At 37.2% G+C, this 14,709-nt stretch overlaps 1 protein-coding gene across 1 annotated transcript; it reads right to left on the bottom strand.

Annotated features, from left to right (window-relative positions):
• Window positions 1–1,013: 1,013 nt before the first annotated feature.
• Window positions 1,014–13,578, bottom strand: NEK3 (NIMA-related kinase 3). The gene is given in 15 exon segments (XM_009882383.1): window positions 1,014–1,333; window positions 1,993–2,058; window positions 2,061–2,126; window positions 3,203–3,349; window positions 3,744–3,843; window positions 4,759–4,805; window positions 5,402–5,471; window positions 6,258–6,458; window positions 8,997–9,051; window positions 10,168–10,254; window positions 10,369–10,436; window positions 11,096–11,179; window positions 12,219–12,316; window positions 12,537–12,630; window positions 13,450–13,578. Coding segments are annotated over 15 exon segments (1,620 nt in total). The 5' UTR covers window positions 13,567–13,578.
• Between the last annotated feature and the right edge of the window lie 1,131 nt (window positions 13,579–14,709).

The following is a 14,709-nucleotide window of genomic DNA, read 5'->3' as shown; positions in this document are numbered from 1 at the left end:
TGTTCTAGCTAAAATAGTTTGTTATGCGTTTTCCACCCTCAGTTTTGTGATACAGAAAAAATGCCCACTCAGAATTTTTTTACTGAAATAATTTTATTAATAACTATAAGTAATAACAACAATTATTTGGATTATAAATACTGGCAAGTCTAACTTCAGTTATTGTAGGTAAATTCAAGTTTTCAGTCACTGTGTTTCAATACCATTTTCAGTTCCGACACCCAGTCTGGGTCGTCTTCCTCGAAGTCCCTAAAAATAGATTTCAAAATGTTATTTTGCAAAGTAAAATACAACTTTATAAACCTTTGTTTGTTTGTTGGTTTTTTTTCTCTAAAATTACCCTAGAACTAGAAGAAATTCTGTTAAAAATATCAACATGAGAGATTTATTTGCTGCACCATTGTGATTAAGGAACCAATAAATGTTCTCGTTTGAATTTACTCAAGTTTTCTCAAAAGCAAAACCAAATGCATATACTAAGATACTGCAAATGTGTTGATGTTAACAGCTTGCAGCTGGACTGCATTACTACATTCCTGAGTAGTTCATCTCCCAAGTGCCACAAAATAAACAATGGCATAAACTGAGATTCTGAGAATCCAAGAAACCCCCCCAAAACACACGCACGTCTGTAAAATACAGTATTTCTGTTCAGAATGTGTTGATGTACACTCTGCTCTTTCAGAAAGAGAAGTGGGTCACTAAAATAAATAGAATGTAGAAGTCAAAAAGTTTCTACAAATATATCTCAGTAAGTAGGTACCAAGTGATTTTATTGCACTATGTGTGAAAGAGTAGGCAGAAAAATACACAAATACAGCAAACATACCACCAGACAAGAAGATTTGCCACTGGTTATCTGATTTAAGGCGAGAGTACAAAGATGTTTCATGCAAGAAGGTTTTGCACTTTACTGTGGATCTAATTTCATCTTATGCTTTCATTTTGCAAAGTCATCAGCAAATGATTGGCATATCTGCTAATCACAAGCAACCTGTTTAATCTCAACACCATCAATAGCTATAAATATAGCAAAGAAAACGTGTAAGATATCAAACACTATTAAACGTTAAGATCATTATGTAAGAGAAGGATGGATTTAGACACCAAGAAAAATACTGATTTTTTTCAGGGGAATGACTTTTTGGAAAAATCACTTAGAGGAACCAAAGACAACAAAAATACAAGGATGTCGTTTGAACATACGTGTCATCTTCATCAGATCTAGGCTCAAGTCTCTCAGAATCTGTGACAACAGCTTCTTGTTCACCATCTACTTCATCAGATGCTTCATTTTCCTGAGAAAGTGGACCTCTAAATATATTTTCAGAAGCTTTGAAAGTATAAAAATGAAAATGTCACCAAAATCCTTTAATTTTAAAAATAAAATTATTATGAATATAAATACAATATAGTCTTTCTAATGTGTCCCCACTTCTTAGCAGATTCCAATACAAGCTATTACCTGTTTTAAGTGGGGAGATAAACTAGTAACGCAACTGAAGTACGGAACAAGTATTTACGATCATGGCTTTGCACATCTACAGGCTACCGTTATCTTTTGCCATGCCATCGTACCATCCTGTCTTTAAAACAGGGCACAACTGACTTAGTGAAGGTAGATTTACCTGATGGAGCTACAGCCTATTTATTGCACCTCCCTTGCACATACACCAGGGCCCTGAGCAGGACGGAGACCGCCTGGCTCTGCAGTTGCTGCATTTTTGTCACGACCTTATTCAGCTATTGAGCTGACACTGGAAGTTCTTCATAAAGAGATGTAGTGGAGGTGTACAATCACTCATGGATTCTCAGCTTGCATTTTTGTAATCCTACATTTCATTTGGCAAGCTTTAAAAAAAACCACTGCCGTGACATGAACTCAAGTGCACAAGCTCTATACATAGGGGCTATGTATGTGGAAAAAAAAAAAAAAAGCCTTTATTAATAAACCTGTTTGCAAAAATGTTTGCCCACAAACTGGGGATTTACCTGGTTTATAAATTGTATATGTTTTAAATGCTAAGCTGACATCTGCGTTACTGAGAATGTTCATCAGGTCTGAGGAGTTTCCTTGTTCCACTGCTTACGTGGCTTATTTTCACTGTAGTTTATAACACAGCCACCTAGGTATAAAATAATGAATAAATACTACTTAGACAAAATTGCATTAGCAGTGTGGATTACAAAGATCACATTCAAGAGAAAATACAGGAAGAAAAGAGTCCAGATGTTTCCATCTGTAGCACTGATGACCTCTCAACGTGTGCTGAGGTTGACACTATCAGCATTAAGAGGAAAGAAAATTACAGAAGGCCCCAGTGGAGCCTTCTGCTGCTATCAGAGAGCCAGTGGAAACTGGCTGAGGGGTGTGAGGACTCAGAGTCTCTGCAAGCTTATTTGTGGGCTCTATAAATCTCACAAAATGGAGCCCATTGCCATTTTTGTCCTTTTTAATAGCAGAACACCTGAATACAGGCATTCTTCTGTTCTCGTCCCTTGCCCTGCATATAATTGTCATGTAACATTCCTACCACAGCTTGGGAATTTTCTGACTACTCACATCTTGATTATTTATTTCAATAGCATCTATTCACATCTTCTTAGGATACACATCCATAATTTCATTAAATAATTGTAACAATCACATGCAGCGTGGGCCATTTTAAAATTGAAACAGTTTTCAGAAGAAACCCTATGCTAAGTATTCTAATTAAAAGCTATTGATGGGGAAGAAGAATCTCTGCCTCACATCTGAGGTACATCATTAATAGTTCTTGTCACTGGCATAATCTGTATGTTAAATGACAACAGGAGTAGAGATATGGGCATTATATGCTCCCAACAGTATGTTGTACTTGAAATACAGGCAGCTGCATTCCACATCAAATGAATTCCTCAGTGTTACCCTCACAAACGGCATATTAAGAGGAGGCCTGGTAGGATAATTCCTCAGCGATGATTTTAATTTCAGGGTTGTTAATGTTATCTGTGGCTTTCATCACTCTTTGCAGTCCTCCTCTCACACAAGACCACTGAGAAATTCTCTTCAGCACAGTGGACTTTTTGAGTGCTTCTTAATGAAATACTTAAAATGATGTGAAAATAATTTTAAAATAAGCCCTGTAAAGTTTTGGTTTTTAAAATCTGTAAAGAACCACTGATATTACTTGCATTAAGAACACATTTAATTAAATCTTACTTTTAGCCTCTTCAGATGTGAAACTGGAAGAAAGCAAGGATGCATTTTCCAGGACATCCACTACAGCACTGGGTATCCTCTTTTCCCATTGCCTCCTATGGGGATGTGACAAATCAGTAACTCCTGGCAGGATGTCAGAAGTTTCTACTGTAATCACAACAACAACAAAAGGATAACCAGCATCTAACTTGATTCTCTGTCCATGTAAACTAGTTATAAGCATACAGCACTTCACTAACAGTGACATTTGGTCCTGTGGGTACAAGTCTGAACTTGCTAAGTTCTCCATACGTTTACTCTATACCAAATGTTTTCAAACAATCATTCCTTAACACTTTGGCCAAGATTTTTTATTTTATTTTTACTTTTTAAATAACAGATAAGCAGTAAGAATCGATATAATTGCAGAAGTAACAGACAGTGACATGGTTTTCTATAGGTGCAGACTTGTATGCTCTACCTGTTTAAAAGGCTGGATCACTGACATTTAGATATCACTACATAGAAGGAAATGCATCAGCCTTAGAACTATAAAACTTACCCTCGTCATCAGATTTTCTTTGTTCCTTTGTGCTTTCACTCAAATCCTTAGTATTATTTTTCCTTTCTAAGGGGCTATGCTTGCTTTCATCTTTACTTTGCTTTAAAAGAATCAAGACTGCATTAATCATTATCATTGCTGTTGAGAAAAACAAAGCAGTAACATTAACATGGGATTATTTTAGTTTTGCTATTAAATGGCTGGCCTAAAGATCTGAAAACCAAATCATTGACACCATGAAGCCAAGTACAATTGCACTGTACCTGTTACTGCACTGCATTTCACACTGCGTGCTCTTTTTTGACAGACAATCTCAATTTTTGAAACTAAGCACATATGCAATTTGTGGTTTTATTTTTTTACATTTCAGAACAGCAGCAATGTAAAGATAAATGAGTTATATTCCCAGGGAAAACAAGATGCACCCAAATATTAAACTTCTCAGATTGACAGGTTTATTAAAAGAAAAATAATAAGCCCTACTGGCAACATGTTTTGAAAAATACACTGAATATGGATTAGCCAGGCTGTGCTATAAAGTACCCAGAGGTAACTTCTTGGCCACCTGTGACTTAATTCTCCTCACCTGCAATCTCACGTGGGCCCTAAAACCTAGTGAGAATTATGTCCACACTAGACTGTTTCCACAGCAGCCTGTTCAAAATGTGTCCCTAAAGCAACGAAAATGCCTTAATTTTTGCAGCATCCAAAACTTGGAGATGTTTTTTTTGTTTGGGGTTTTTGGTTGTTTGGCTTTTGTTTTTGTTTTGGGTTTTTTTTTTTGACAAGGCTATAAGGAAATTCACTTTGGAACTAAACTAAATGTGGGAAGCATCAAAAAGTTAGTGGTGGAAAATGCACAGGAAAACTCTGCAATTTGAACACAGATGACAGCTGACCTAGTAGGCTGATCTATGGTTAGCATACTAATAATTTTCCTTATGAACTTCTCTATAATACAGAACATTCTAAATTATTAAAATACAAATATATTTATTTATATTTGAACACTTACCCTATTTTCTTCCTTATTATTTGAACTTCCACCAGCCATGACACTACCTGATACATTAAGGAACAGGTTCAAGAGTTAATACCTTTAGCAAACATTTGTGGTAAAGTGGTATTCCAGAAGTATGACAGCAACACCACTGAACCAAACAATGAAAATTCTCTGAAAGCATCTTCACACTTCTGTCAATGTAGCGCATTCTCAACAGGGGGTCCCTCTACTATTCATTTCCAAATGTGTACAAATATTGGTGCAGCTAAATTTATGCAGAAGAAGAAAATCCAACATTCTCTCTAAAAATTAAATAATGAAAATAACCTGCTTCACCATATTCCGGGAAAGAAAGCACTGTCAAAATATATGCAACAGCTACAAGTTTTGCTAATTTTAAAACTGAAAGGTTTAATTCTAGCACAAGTCTTAAGACTCACAATGTATGTATTGTAGCTCTGTACTGTACTTCTCATGCTGGAATATAATTCATGCCCTTCAAGCATTTTTCCATACAAGTTCAACAATATTGGATTTTGGAATAATTAAAAGTAGTTTTGAACATATAATACTAATGTTTTACAGCTGTATTTAAGATCTTACAATCCTAGCCATTTTGTCATTCCTTATGTCAAGAAAAATGTTGCTGACTTACCCTCTGGTCTTGCTGCATTGCCTTCACGTTTCTTGGTTTCTTTTAATACCTGCTGAAACTCATTTGTCATCTGGAATGCGTATGAAGAGATGCAAGTACTGTACCATTTTAACCTTTCTCAAATTATTGTATATGCTATTTGTTAAAAACAGACTTACTATATAAAAGCACTGTTACAGCTAACGATATCTAATTTTAGTAGCATCATGTCAATATTTCAACTCTTATTTTCAAAACAAGCCCTTCTAAAAACTCAGTTTTCTGAAAAGTCTACAACTGTATTTACGGCTTTAGAGTAGGACCTACAGAATCACAGAATTTTCAGAGTTGGAAGGGACCTCTAGAGATCATCTAGTCCAACTCCCCTGCTAAAGCAGGATCGCCTAGAGCACATTACTCAGGACTGCATCCAGGCGGGTTTTGAAAATCTCCAGAGAAGGAGACTCCACAACCTCCCCGGGCAGCCTGTGCCAGTGCTCTGTCACCCGAACTGTAAAGAAGTTTTCCCGTGTGTTGGAACGGAACTTCCTATGTTCAAACTTGTGCCCATTGCCCCTCGTCCTGTCACTGGGAACCACCAAGAAGAGTCTGGCTCCATCCTCCTTCAACCCGCCCTTTAGATATTTGTAAGCAATAATAAGGTCTCCCCTCAGCCTTCTCTTCTCCAGGCTATAGAGTCCCAGCTCTCTCAGCCTTTCCTCATAAGGGAGATGCTCCAATCCCTCAATCATCTTGGTTGCCCTACACAACACTACATTCCATATTGTTATACACTAACAAGCTACAAAAGAAAGTGATTTAGTGTCTAAAACGTGGATCCTATTGTTTAAATCTACAGACAAAGATTATACCGTACCTCAGAAGGCAAACAATTTTTGATAAATTTGGTTAAGCAACCTCTTCCAAGAATAGTACTGGCTGATGGACGATTCTTGGGATTTCTTTTAAACATCTGTTTTATTAAATAATGAAGTTCATAGGAATAGTGAGATGGTAGTGGATTGTAGGAACCTTTGCATATCTTAAGGATGAGATGCTTCCAGCTATTGGCTTGAAACTGCATTAAAAATAAGTGAACATTAGAACACAGAGTTTAAGCATAATGTAAAAAGAAGCTGACAAAATGTAAGAGCAACTTTAACATTAATGATATAAAAATGCATGGTATGTATGTAGGCTCAGTATTGCCATACTGCTTTGGCTCACAGTTTGACAATTTCAGGGCTCTAATTCAGAGGTGTGGAATAATGACCCTGAGTGAACACATCAGTAACTTTCCTTTACATTTTGTAGGGCTATTACATAGGCATTTACTTATGTTAACAATGACAGAAATATAATTTGCTGAGAATTAAAACATCACAGTTTGCATAAAAAGTTTGACTAAAACCAGATCATAATGGATACTGCAAACAATAACCCATACAACTGGAAACCAGGGGGGAGTTACTCCTATAAATTTAGGAGTGCGGGTTTTGCTGGGAAATAGTTAATTTTCTTACCAGCAGCTGGTATAGTGCTATACTTTGGATTTAGGATGAGAATAATGTTGATAACACACTAACATTTAATTTGCTGCTAAGCAGTCAAGGACTTTTCAGCTTCTCTTGCTTGCCTGCCAAAAGAAGGCGGAGGGCACCCAAGAAGCTGCAAGGGGACACAGCCAGGACAGCTGACCCGAACTGGCCAAAGGGATATTCCATGCCATATGATGTCATGCTCAGCATATAAAGCTGGGAGAAGAAGAAGGAAAGGGGAAACGTTTGGAGTTATGGCATTTGTCTTCCCAAGTAACCGTTATGTGATGGAGCCCTGCTTTCCTGGAGATGGCTGAACACCTGCCTGTCGATGGGAAGCAGTGAATGAATTCCTTGTTTTGCTTTGCTTGTGTGTGCGGCTTTTGTTTTACTTATTAAACTGTCTTTATCTCAAATACAAGTTTTCTCACTTTCACTCTTCTGATTCTGTCCCTCATCCCACTGGGGGGGAGTGAGCAGCTGTGTGGTGCTTCGTTGCCAGCTGGGGTTAAACCATGATATTCAAATTTTATTTTTGTAGCGATATAACATTCAGAAAATTTGGATCATCTTAGTGTCCCTTACTTCATATAGTTGAGTTCAGAATCAAACTGCAAGTGTGAAACCATAAGGAAAAGATGCAGACTTCATTTAAAAAAAAAAAATTTAAAAAATCACCAGAAGTAGCCCATCAAGGCACTAATATCCTCTTGCAAATCTACACGAAATGGCAGAAGTTGTTACTTTCCTCAGCTGACTGTTAACCAGTCTTCAGTCAGGAATTACTGCTTCCAAGTATAAGTCATCAGACAACTGCAATATCAGCAGGGACAGCTATAACCATAGATGGCAACAGCCTGAGCAAAAATGGCTGAGAAGGAAAGTGAAAAGTTTTCGTATGGCACACCCTGCTGCCTTGGCTGCAGAGTGCCAAGTGCCCATGGTGTGCAGCATGCTTTTATATCACCTCAGATATATAACTTATGCAAGAACATATGAACATCACATAAAACCAGATACATAGTATTATTTCACTCCTGCTAAAAAGGGAAGAACACTCCAGTCCTTAGTATTCCAGCTCCGAGCACTGCCTGAATAGCTGTGACGCTGCCAAAGCCTTGGCACAGACCTACTTAGGCTAACACACACCTGTGCACAGACTCCTTTATCACTCAGACACATACAGTATAAACTTCTAAACTCTTGTACACTAGCAGTTGCAGCTGTAAAGAACCTTTTGCTGATACACAGGATTTCAAGGTATAGTATTAGCTCAATGAAAGGAAACTGCTGCTTATAAAAAGACTAAGACAAAATGACCTTAAATTAGGATGATTTCATTTTCTTGCAAAATAAACGTATCCTGGCAAGCGCTCTCGTGTTAGCCATATGTCTGTATGTAGAAGCCAGAGGAAGTTAACATGAGAAGCATAGCATCAACACTGCAGAAGACAGTGTCCCAGAAATGGCAGAAAGACAGAACCATCCATCAAGGTTCCCACTGTCCCAGTAGGAGGATAGTGCTCGGACGGTGGCTTATTTGATTTGAAGAATACGCAAATAGGTATATATCACTGACGCAAGATACAACACTGCTTATTGCTTAGTACATTTTCCTATACTTGTACACAATATATTCTCATAAGCAAAGATTTTGAGTATCCTCGCCTCCATCTTTTGTGATCGTCTTGATCCTGTAAAACACAATGCTCGCTGCAACATCACTGCAGGTACCTGGAACCCGTCTGGCAGCTGCTGGACTCCTTAACAAGCCCAGATCACCTCACTGATATTGAGGAAAATTAACCAAGAAAGAAAAAAAGAATTGTTTTCTAAAAATTTAGAAAACTGAGTGTTTTACAGAAGGGTCCAACAGGTCCCAAGAGCTGCTGAAAAACAAAAGGCATGTAGTGGAGGAGGGGTGAGAAGGGTAGAGCAGTATTTCCCTCTTTCAGAAGCAGCAGCAAACACGTCAGTAAAAGATACAATTGGCTGTGAATCCATCAAACTACAACTAACTGCTAATTAAGTTTTAAGGAATCCGAACGCTTTTCTGATAGCAATAAAGCTACACTTACCGGATGTCTAAGAGTGCACAGCTCATATAGAATACATCCCAGAGACCATATATCACTGTAGGTATAGAGACAGATGAGAAATTTTGAGCCAAAAATTACAATTTAATATCCTGCCTAGAAAAAGTGAAATTCATTATGTGTACATAACTGAATTGAATAAACTAAAAATAAATGTAAATAACAATAACAGACAATACAATTATGTGTTTAACCTCTCCAGTGGAAATTATCTTGTTTATTTTATCCAGCCCGGATGTAAAAAAGGATCACTGTCATACAGTTGTAGTGTATGTAGTGTATTTTATGTCTCTTAAGCAATTTGCTGCAACAATATTTATCCTTCTGCACTTGAAAGCCTTTGTCTTCCACAGCCCTTAACATCAGATGGCAGACACAGAATCCTAATTCCGAGAGCTGGAATTCTGGCCTTGCCAATAGGAATTCTCTTACTGAGAATAAAACATCATCTTTCACCAAAAGTGAGTACTGCCACCTGCATAAGAAGCAACTGATGCCTTTTGTGCAAGAGAAGCAGAAAAAAACTTAAGCGCTAAAAGGTTTCTTACCTCCTCTGGAAAATGAATCACTTTGTTCATGTACAACTAGGGTCACAGAACAAATCTAGGGAGGGGATATAAAGTGACTTAGTAGTTTGGAATCTGGGAGGAAGCTGTAAACACCATACTATCCAGATGCTCTCAGAAGTTCTTGCACTAGGACAAGAATAACTGGGCTCTATAAATCTAAGTCATTGGTTCTGTAGCCAGTATCTCTACATTGCCATCAGCACTGGCAAGAAAAGCTTTAAAAATACAACCAGCCAAAAAAATAAGACCAGCAAAAAGACACAAACACATACATATGCACGTGCATACATAGATAAATACATGTGTGTATGTTTATATGTATATAGTTACTCTCCCAAATGCACAGAGAGGTCTGCACACCAGTTTTCAAACTTTAAAGATATTCTCAGTGTTCTCAGTTACCAAGTAGAGAGGAATCTATGCCTTTTCATCTTAAAAAAGCTGTAATTGCCTCTTTCTAAATATTCTGCAGATCAATACCTTTTCCAAACCAAATATGGATAAGCCACAAAGCCAGATTGAGACAGTAATAAAAAGACATACATCAGTCAGGCATTATTTGTGATCACTGAAAACATGAATACCTTTTGTTGTTGTATGGCATGCTTTCCCATATTTCTGGAGGTACATAATAAGGAGTTCCCACATATGTGCAAGCATACGACACTGGACTATTGAAACAACAAAGAAGAAACACCAGATGAAACATTTTAAGAACTCTGTACTATTTATCAATGGTAAAATAAAACTTTACACCACTGAGATCAGTGGAGACATCCACATACTGTGCAAGAAGGCGTGCAGATCCAAAATCTCCCAATTTGACTTTTCCACTTTGAGTGAGGAAGACATTCTGCATTTCAAGAGCATAGATTAACATACTTAAATACTATTCCAAGAAACATTTCTGCAGTTTGTACATACAGAAAACACAGTGACAATAACTTCTGATGTTTTTTATTTCCTTTTACTTACTCCTCCTAATAATTCTAAAAAAAAACCACCACCAAAATTAAGAACTATGTTGTGTTTAAAGGGAAATGGAAAGGTTATATGGCCCTAAAGCCCCAGCATTAGTAGCAGAGGAAGAATCAGAGCTTATGAACGCCTTAATCTTGATGCTGTACTCAAACCACTAAGGTCACGCTTTCTTCGAATTTCTATCTTTCTGCTAGGAAGGAGTAACAAAAAAAATGAGAGGCAAGATGTTTACAAACTGCCCACTCCATACACATTTTATACTTCTGTTATTGTTTTCAACGATAATGCAGTCTGTCACAAGCAATTGGTGCTATCAGCAGCATGGATATGAAGGGTATAGCTATACTTAGATGATGTTTATGCCCACAATATTAAGTAATCCCATACACCCAACAATTTCATTTACTTAATATTCTTAAAACTAAATGAAAAGCACAGGATGTAGCAGTAACAGGAAATTATGAAAGAGGGAGCTGAACTCTTGCATGCAGAAGAGAGTTTATTAATGGCAACAAGACTTGCTCTGTTCACCTTAGATTTGATATCCCTGTGCAACACACGTTTATCATGAATATGCTTCACACCCAGGCACATCTGCACAAACCAGTGAAGAATCTGAAAAGGGTAACTAAGAGTTATAACAGCTCAGTGCTGTATATAATGAATACTTTACTAATAGATAAAAAAAACATTAAGAAATAAAAAAAAAGAAAAAAACATATTCAGAATACCTAGGAGTTAGAAGTAACTCTAGCATAATGGCCTCCAGTCAGCGTGAAAGATAATGATTTAAGATAAAGAATATTTTAACATTTTAGAAGGAACGTTTACTACCCGTGCCTAGAAAACCCTAATAATACATAACAATAACAAAGCTAAGAAGTCAGTACATTGCACTTTATCTGATGGTAATTTACGATTTCATAGTAAATTAAAAAATCATAGCAAATTAAAAACAAACAAACAAAAAACAACCCCCCCAATGAAATAACATACCATTTCTAAAGGAAACATATTATTTTTATAAGCATCAAATAACATACTTAGAGATGCTTGGCCAAGCTAAATATTAGATTAGGTGAGGATTCTGGTCTTTTCATTTTAACTAAGATGATGTGGCAGGAAGTAGCTTTCAATCACTACAGTGTCACTCTGGACCTTCTCCTAAGTAATTTTATAGCCTCCGTGATAAAAGGAGTTAATGCCTGCTGAATGGTTTTGACATTTAATTGCTACATAAAATACAAGCATTTAGTATCCTGGCTAGTTTCATTTATCTTACCAGAGTGCTTTATTTACTTTTCATTTGCAGTACCTCCTATTGCACTTCAAATTCTGGCTGAAGTTTGTGTTAAATTCTTACTTAATTGCATAAATTTATGCAGGCAAACCTGACAGTTTTTCACACTGTCTGCACAATTCCCAGATACAGACAGCAATTTCTTTTTTATTACTTTCAGTCCCATTCTCATCTTGTTCTGCTGGAAATTAACAAAGAAATAATGCTTCTATTCTATCTATAAGTGTCTTTGTTTCATTTAAGGTACTTCAAGGTATTTGTACATCTATAATTTATTTTATGCAATGCAAGGTGCTTCACTTTACATGAAAAAGGATTCCTAGGTCCTTGGTTCCAAATGTTGTTTTTTCTTACCGTATCTTCAGGGAACAAATTTCCTCTTTGGTGTTTAATCTTTTGCATTAGATCTCCATCATCACAATATTCCATCACTATATATAGATGTCCATCAGCTAAATTTTAGGTAATTTAAGAATAATTAGTATTTTCATTAGCAGAGCGAGTATATTATTTTTACTATAAAGCTCCAATTACATGCTATGTGTTATATATTACAATAAACATGTGTTTTGTTTATAACATGCATTATAAACAACAACAAAAAGGTAATCTTCATCCCTCAGGAGTATGCAACTTGAAACAAATAAAGGTATTATACGTTTTTATATTTACCTTCAAATGATTCTTTAAAGGCAACGATATTTGGATGTTTCATTTTAGCCAAAAGAATTGCTTCCTTCCTAGAGTTCTCTACATCAGATGAAGACTGAAAATATAAGTACACTTATAGAAATGTCACAGTAAAGAATTTTCACATATACACACAATGCACCTCACTTTCTAAAAGGAAAACAATTTTATGAATTGTTCTTCAGTTATTTGAAGATGTTATTTAGAAACTTGAAAACCCCATCATTTTTTAATCTGCGGTTTATTACTAGCTGAAGACTTCTTCAGGTTTTTAGGGCTTTGGTTTTTTTCCTAATTTGAGAGGCTATTTTCCTGCTTCAGTTAATGACTTTTTCTATTTTTAAAAGCACAGAACTACGTAACAAAGCAGCATACACTGACTTTCGAACAGCTGACAATCCACACTGCATGAACTCTGTATAAAGCCAAGTGCCCAAGTATTAACTGAGCTTCCACCTCAATAAAGCCACTGCCTCCCATTTTGTGATGTTTTGCTTAGCTGAGTGCAGAGAAGGTAACCAGGATTAACCAGCAATAATACGAGGCTAATTTCCTCATTAGATGTTGCAGATGAAATCTGTGTTCTATTGAAATCAACAGGAATCCAGCCAAGGGCATCAGGGGAACAGTGTGTTCATTTTAAGTGTCTTCCTATGTGCTACACTTCCCAAAATGTAACCACACACTTTATGAAACAGATCAGATTTTGCTACTTTACTTATTATCAACAACATCGACTAAGACATAGTTATATAGCAGCCATACCATGCAGCTGTCTCATACACAAAACTCTCAGCAACTGTTCAGCATTTCAAATATATAACCAGAATTATGATTTTGTTTTTTTTTTTTTTTTTCCAAGTGGTGGGCGAGGTGATATACATGTCACGCTTACCATGGGAAGTCTTATTTCCTTCATTGCATACTTCTGGTTACTGATCCTATGATGAACTAGGAGAGCTCTGCCAAAGGATCCCTCTCCTAATACTTTCAACACTTTGTATTCTTCCATTCTTTATAAGCCGAGCTCCAACACTTCTCTTCAAACACTGCCTTTTACAGGATGATCTTCTAAACTTTTGTCATTACCTTGATTCATTTTTTGAAATTTGTTGTTAATATAATCTGCACAAGAAAAAAAAAGGCAAAATAACGAGAATGGGTGATAAATGTGGGTACCTACAATTATTCAGCATTACCATAAATACAATTCCATCCACTGTTACTGTGACTTTCCTGAAAATGGGGCCTTCAGAAAGTTCAACTCAAACTATCATACAGTGTATCTCTCAATTTTTTAATCTTGAATGCTAAAGCTCTTTGAAAATATAAATTATAGACCTATTATAAACAATAAACTTCAAGCTTCCAGTGACAATTCTCACCTAAAACTGCATAAGTGGGATCAAACTGGAAAAAGTTACCAGTGTTCAGGCGCAAAGGCCTTAATGACTGGCAGATTTAGGGTAGGGCAGTTGGAAGGGACCTACAATGATCACCTACCCCAACCGCCTGACCAAATGTTAAAACATTTTATTAAGGGCAGTGCCCAAATGTCTCTTAAACACTGTCAGGCTTGGAGCACTGACCAAGTCTCTAGTAAGCCTGTTCCAGTGCTTGACCACCCTCTCGGTAAATAAATGCTTCCTAATGTCCAGTCTAAGCCTCCCGACACCTCTCTGAACCACTCTCATGCAATCCTATCACTGGATTTACAGATTATGTACTTTCTTCAAAACGTTGGTACTTTTTAGTTAGTTATCCACCATTCAAACATTGCTTTCTGTATACACCTGTGCACACATGGTGTTTTAATGAATCGATGAGCTGTTTTCAGAAGGCGTCTCAAACCTTAATTGTTTCTGAAAGGATAAAACGCTTATTTACTCAGAGCCTGAAAAACAGCAGCCTGACTAGTTCACTTTAAAACTCTGAAGTCCCCTAAGCAATGACAGAAAAGGAAGGGAAGCCGAAGCCCGGCCCCGAGCCCCACAAGCCCTGCCGGGGCCCTCAACGCGGTACTCACCTCAGAGGAGCCGCGCAAACCACCCGAGGCCTCCGCCCGGCGCCTGAGAAAAAGCCCTCCTCGGGCAATGCCCGGCGCTTGCTCCACAACCGGGCCGGGCACCGCGAGCCTCCTCCGCCTTGGGCTGGG

Source organism: Charadrius vociferus, unplaced genomic scaffold (assembly GCF_000708025.1).
Source record: "Charadrius vociferus isolate BGI_N301 unplaced genomic scaffold, ASM70802v2 scaffold263, whole genome shotgun sequence".
In the NCBI taxonomy this organism is placed as follows: Eukaryota; Metazoa; Chordata; class Aves; order Charadriiformes; family Charadriidae; genus Charadrius; species Charadrius vociferus.
Note: the sequence above shows the minus strand (reverse complement) of the source record. Positions and strands in the feature narration are given on the sequence as shown.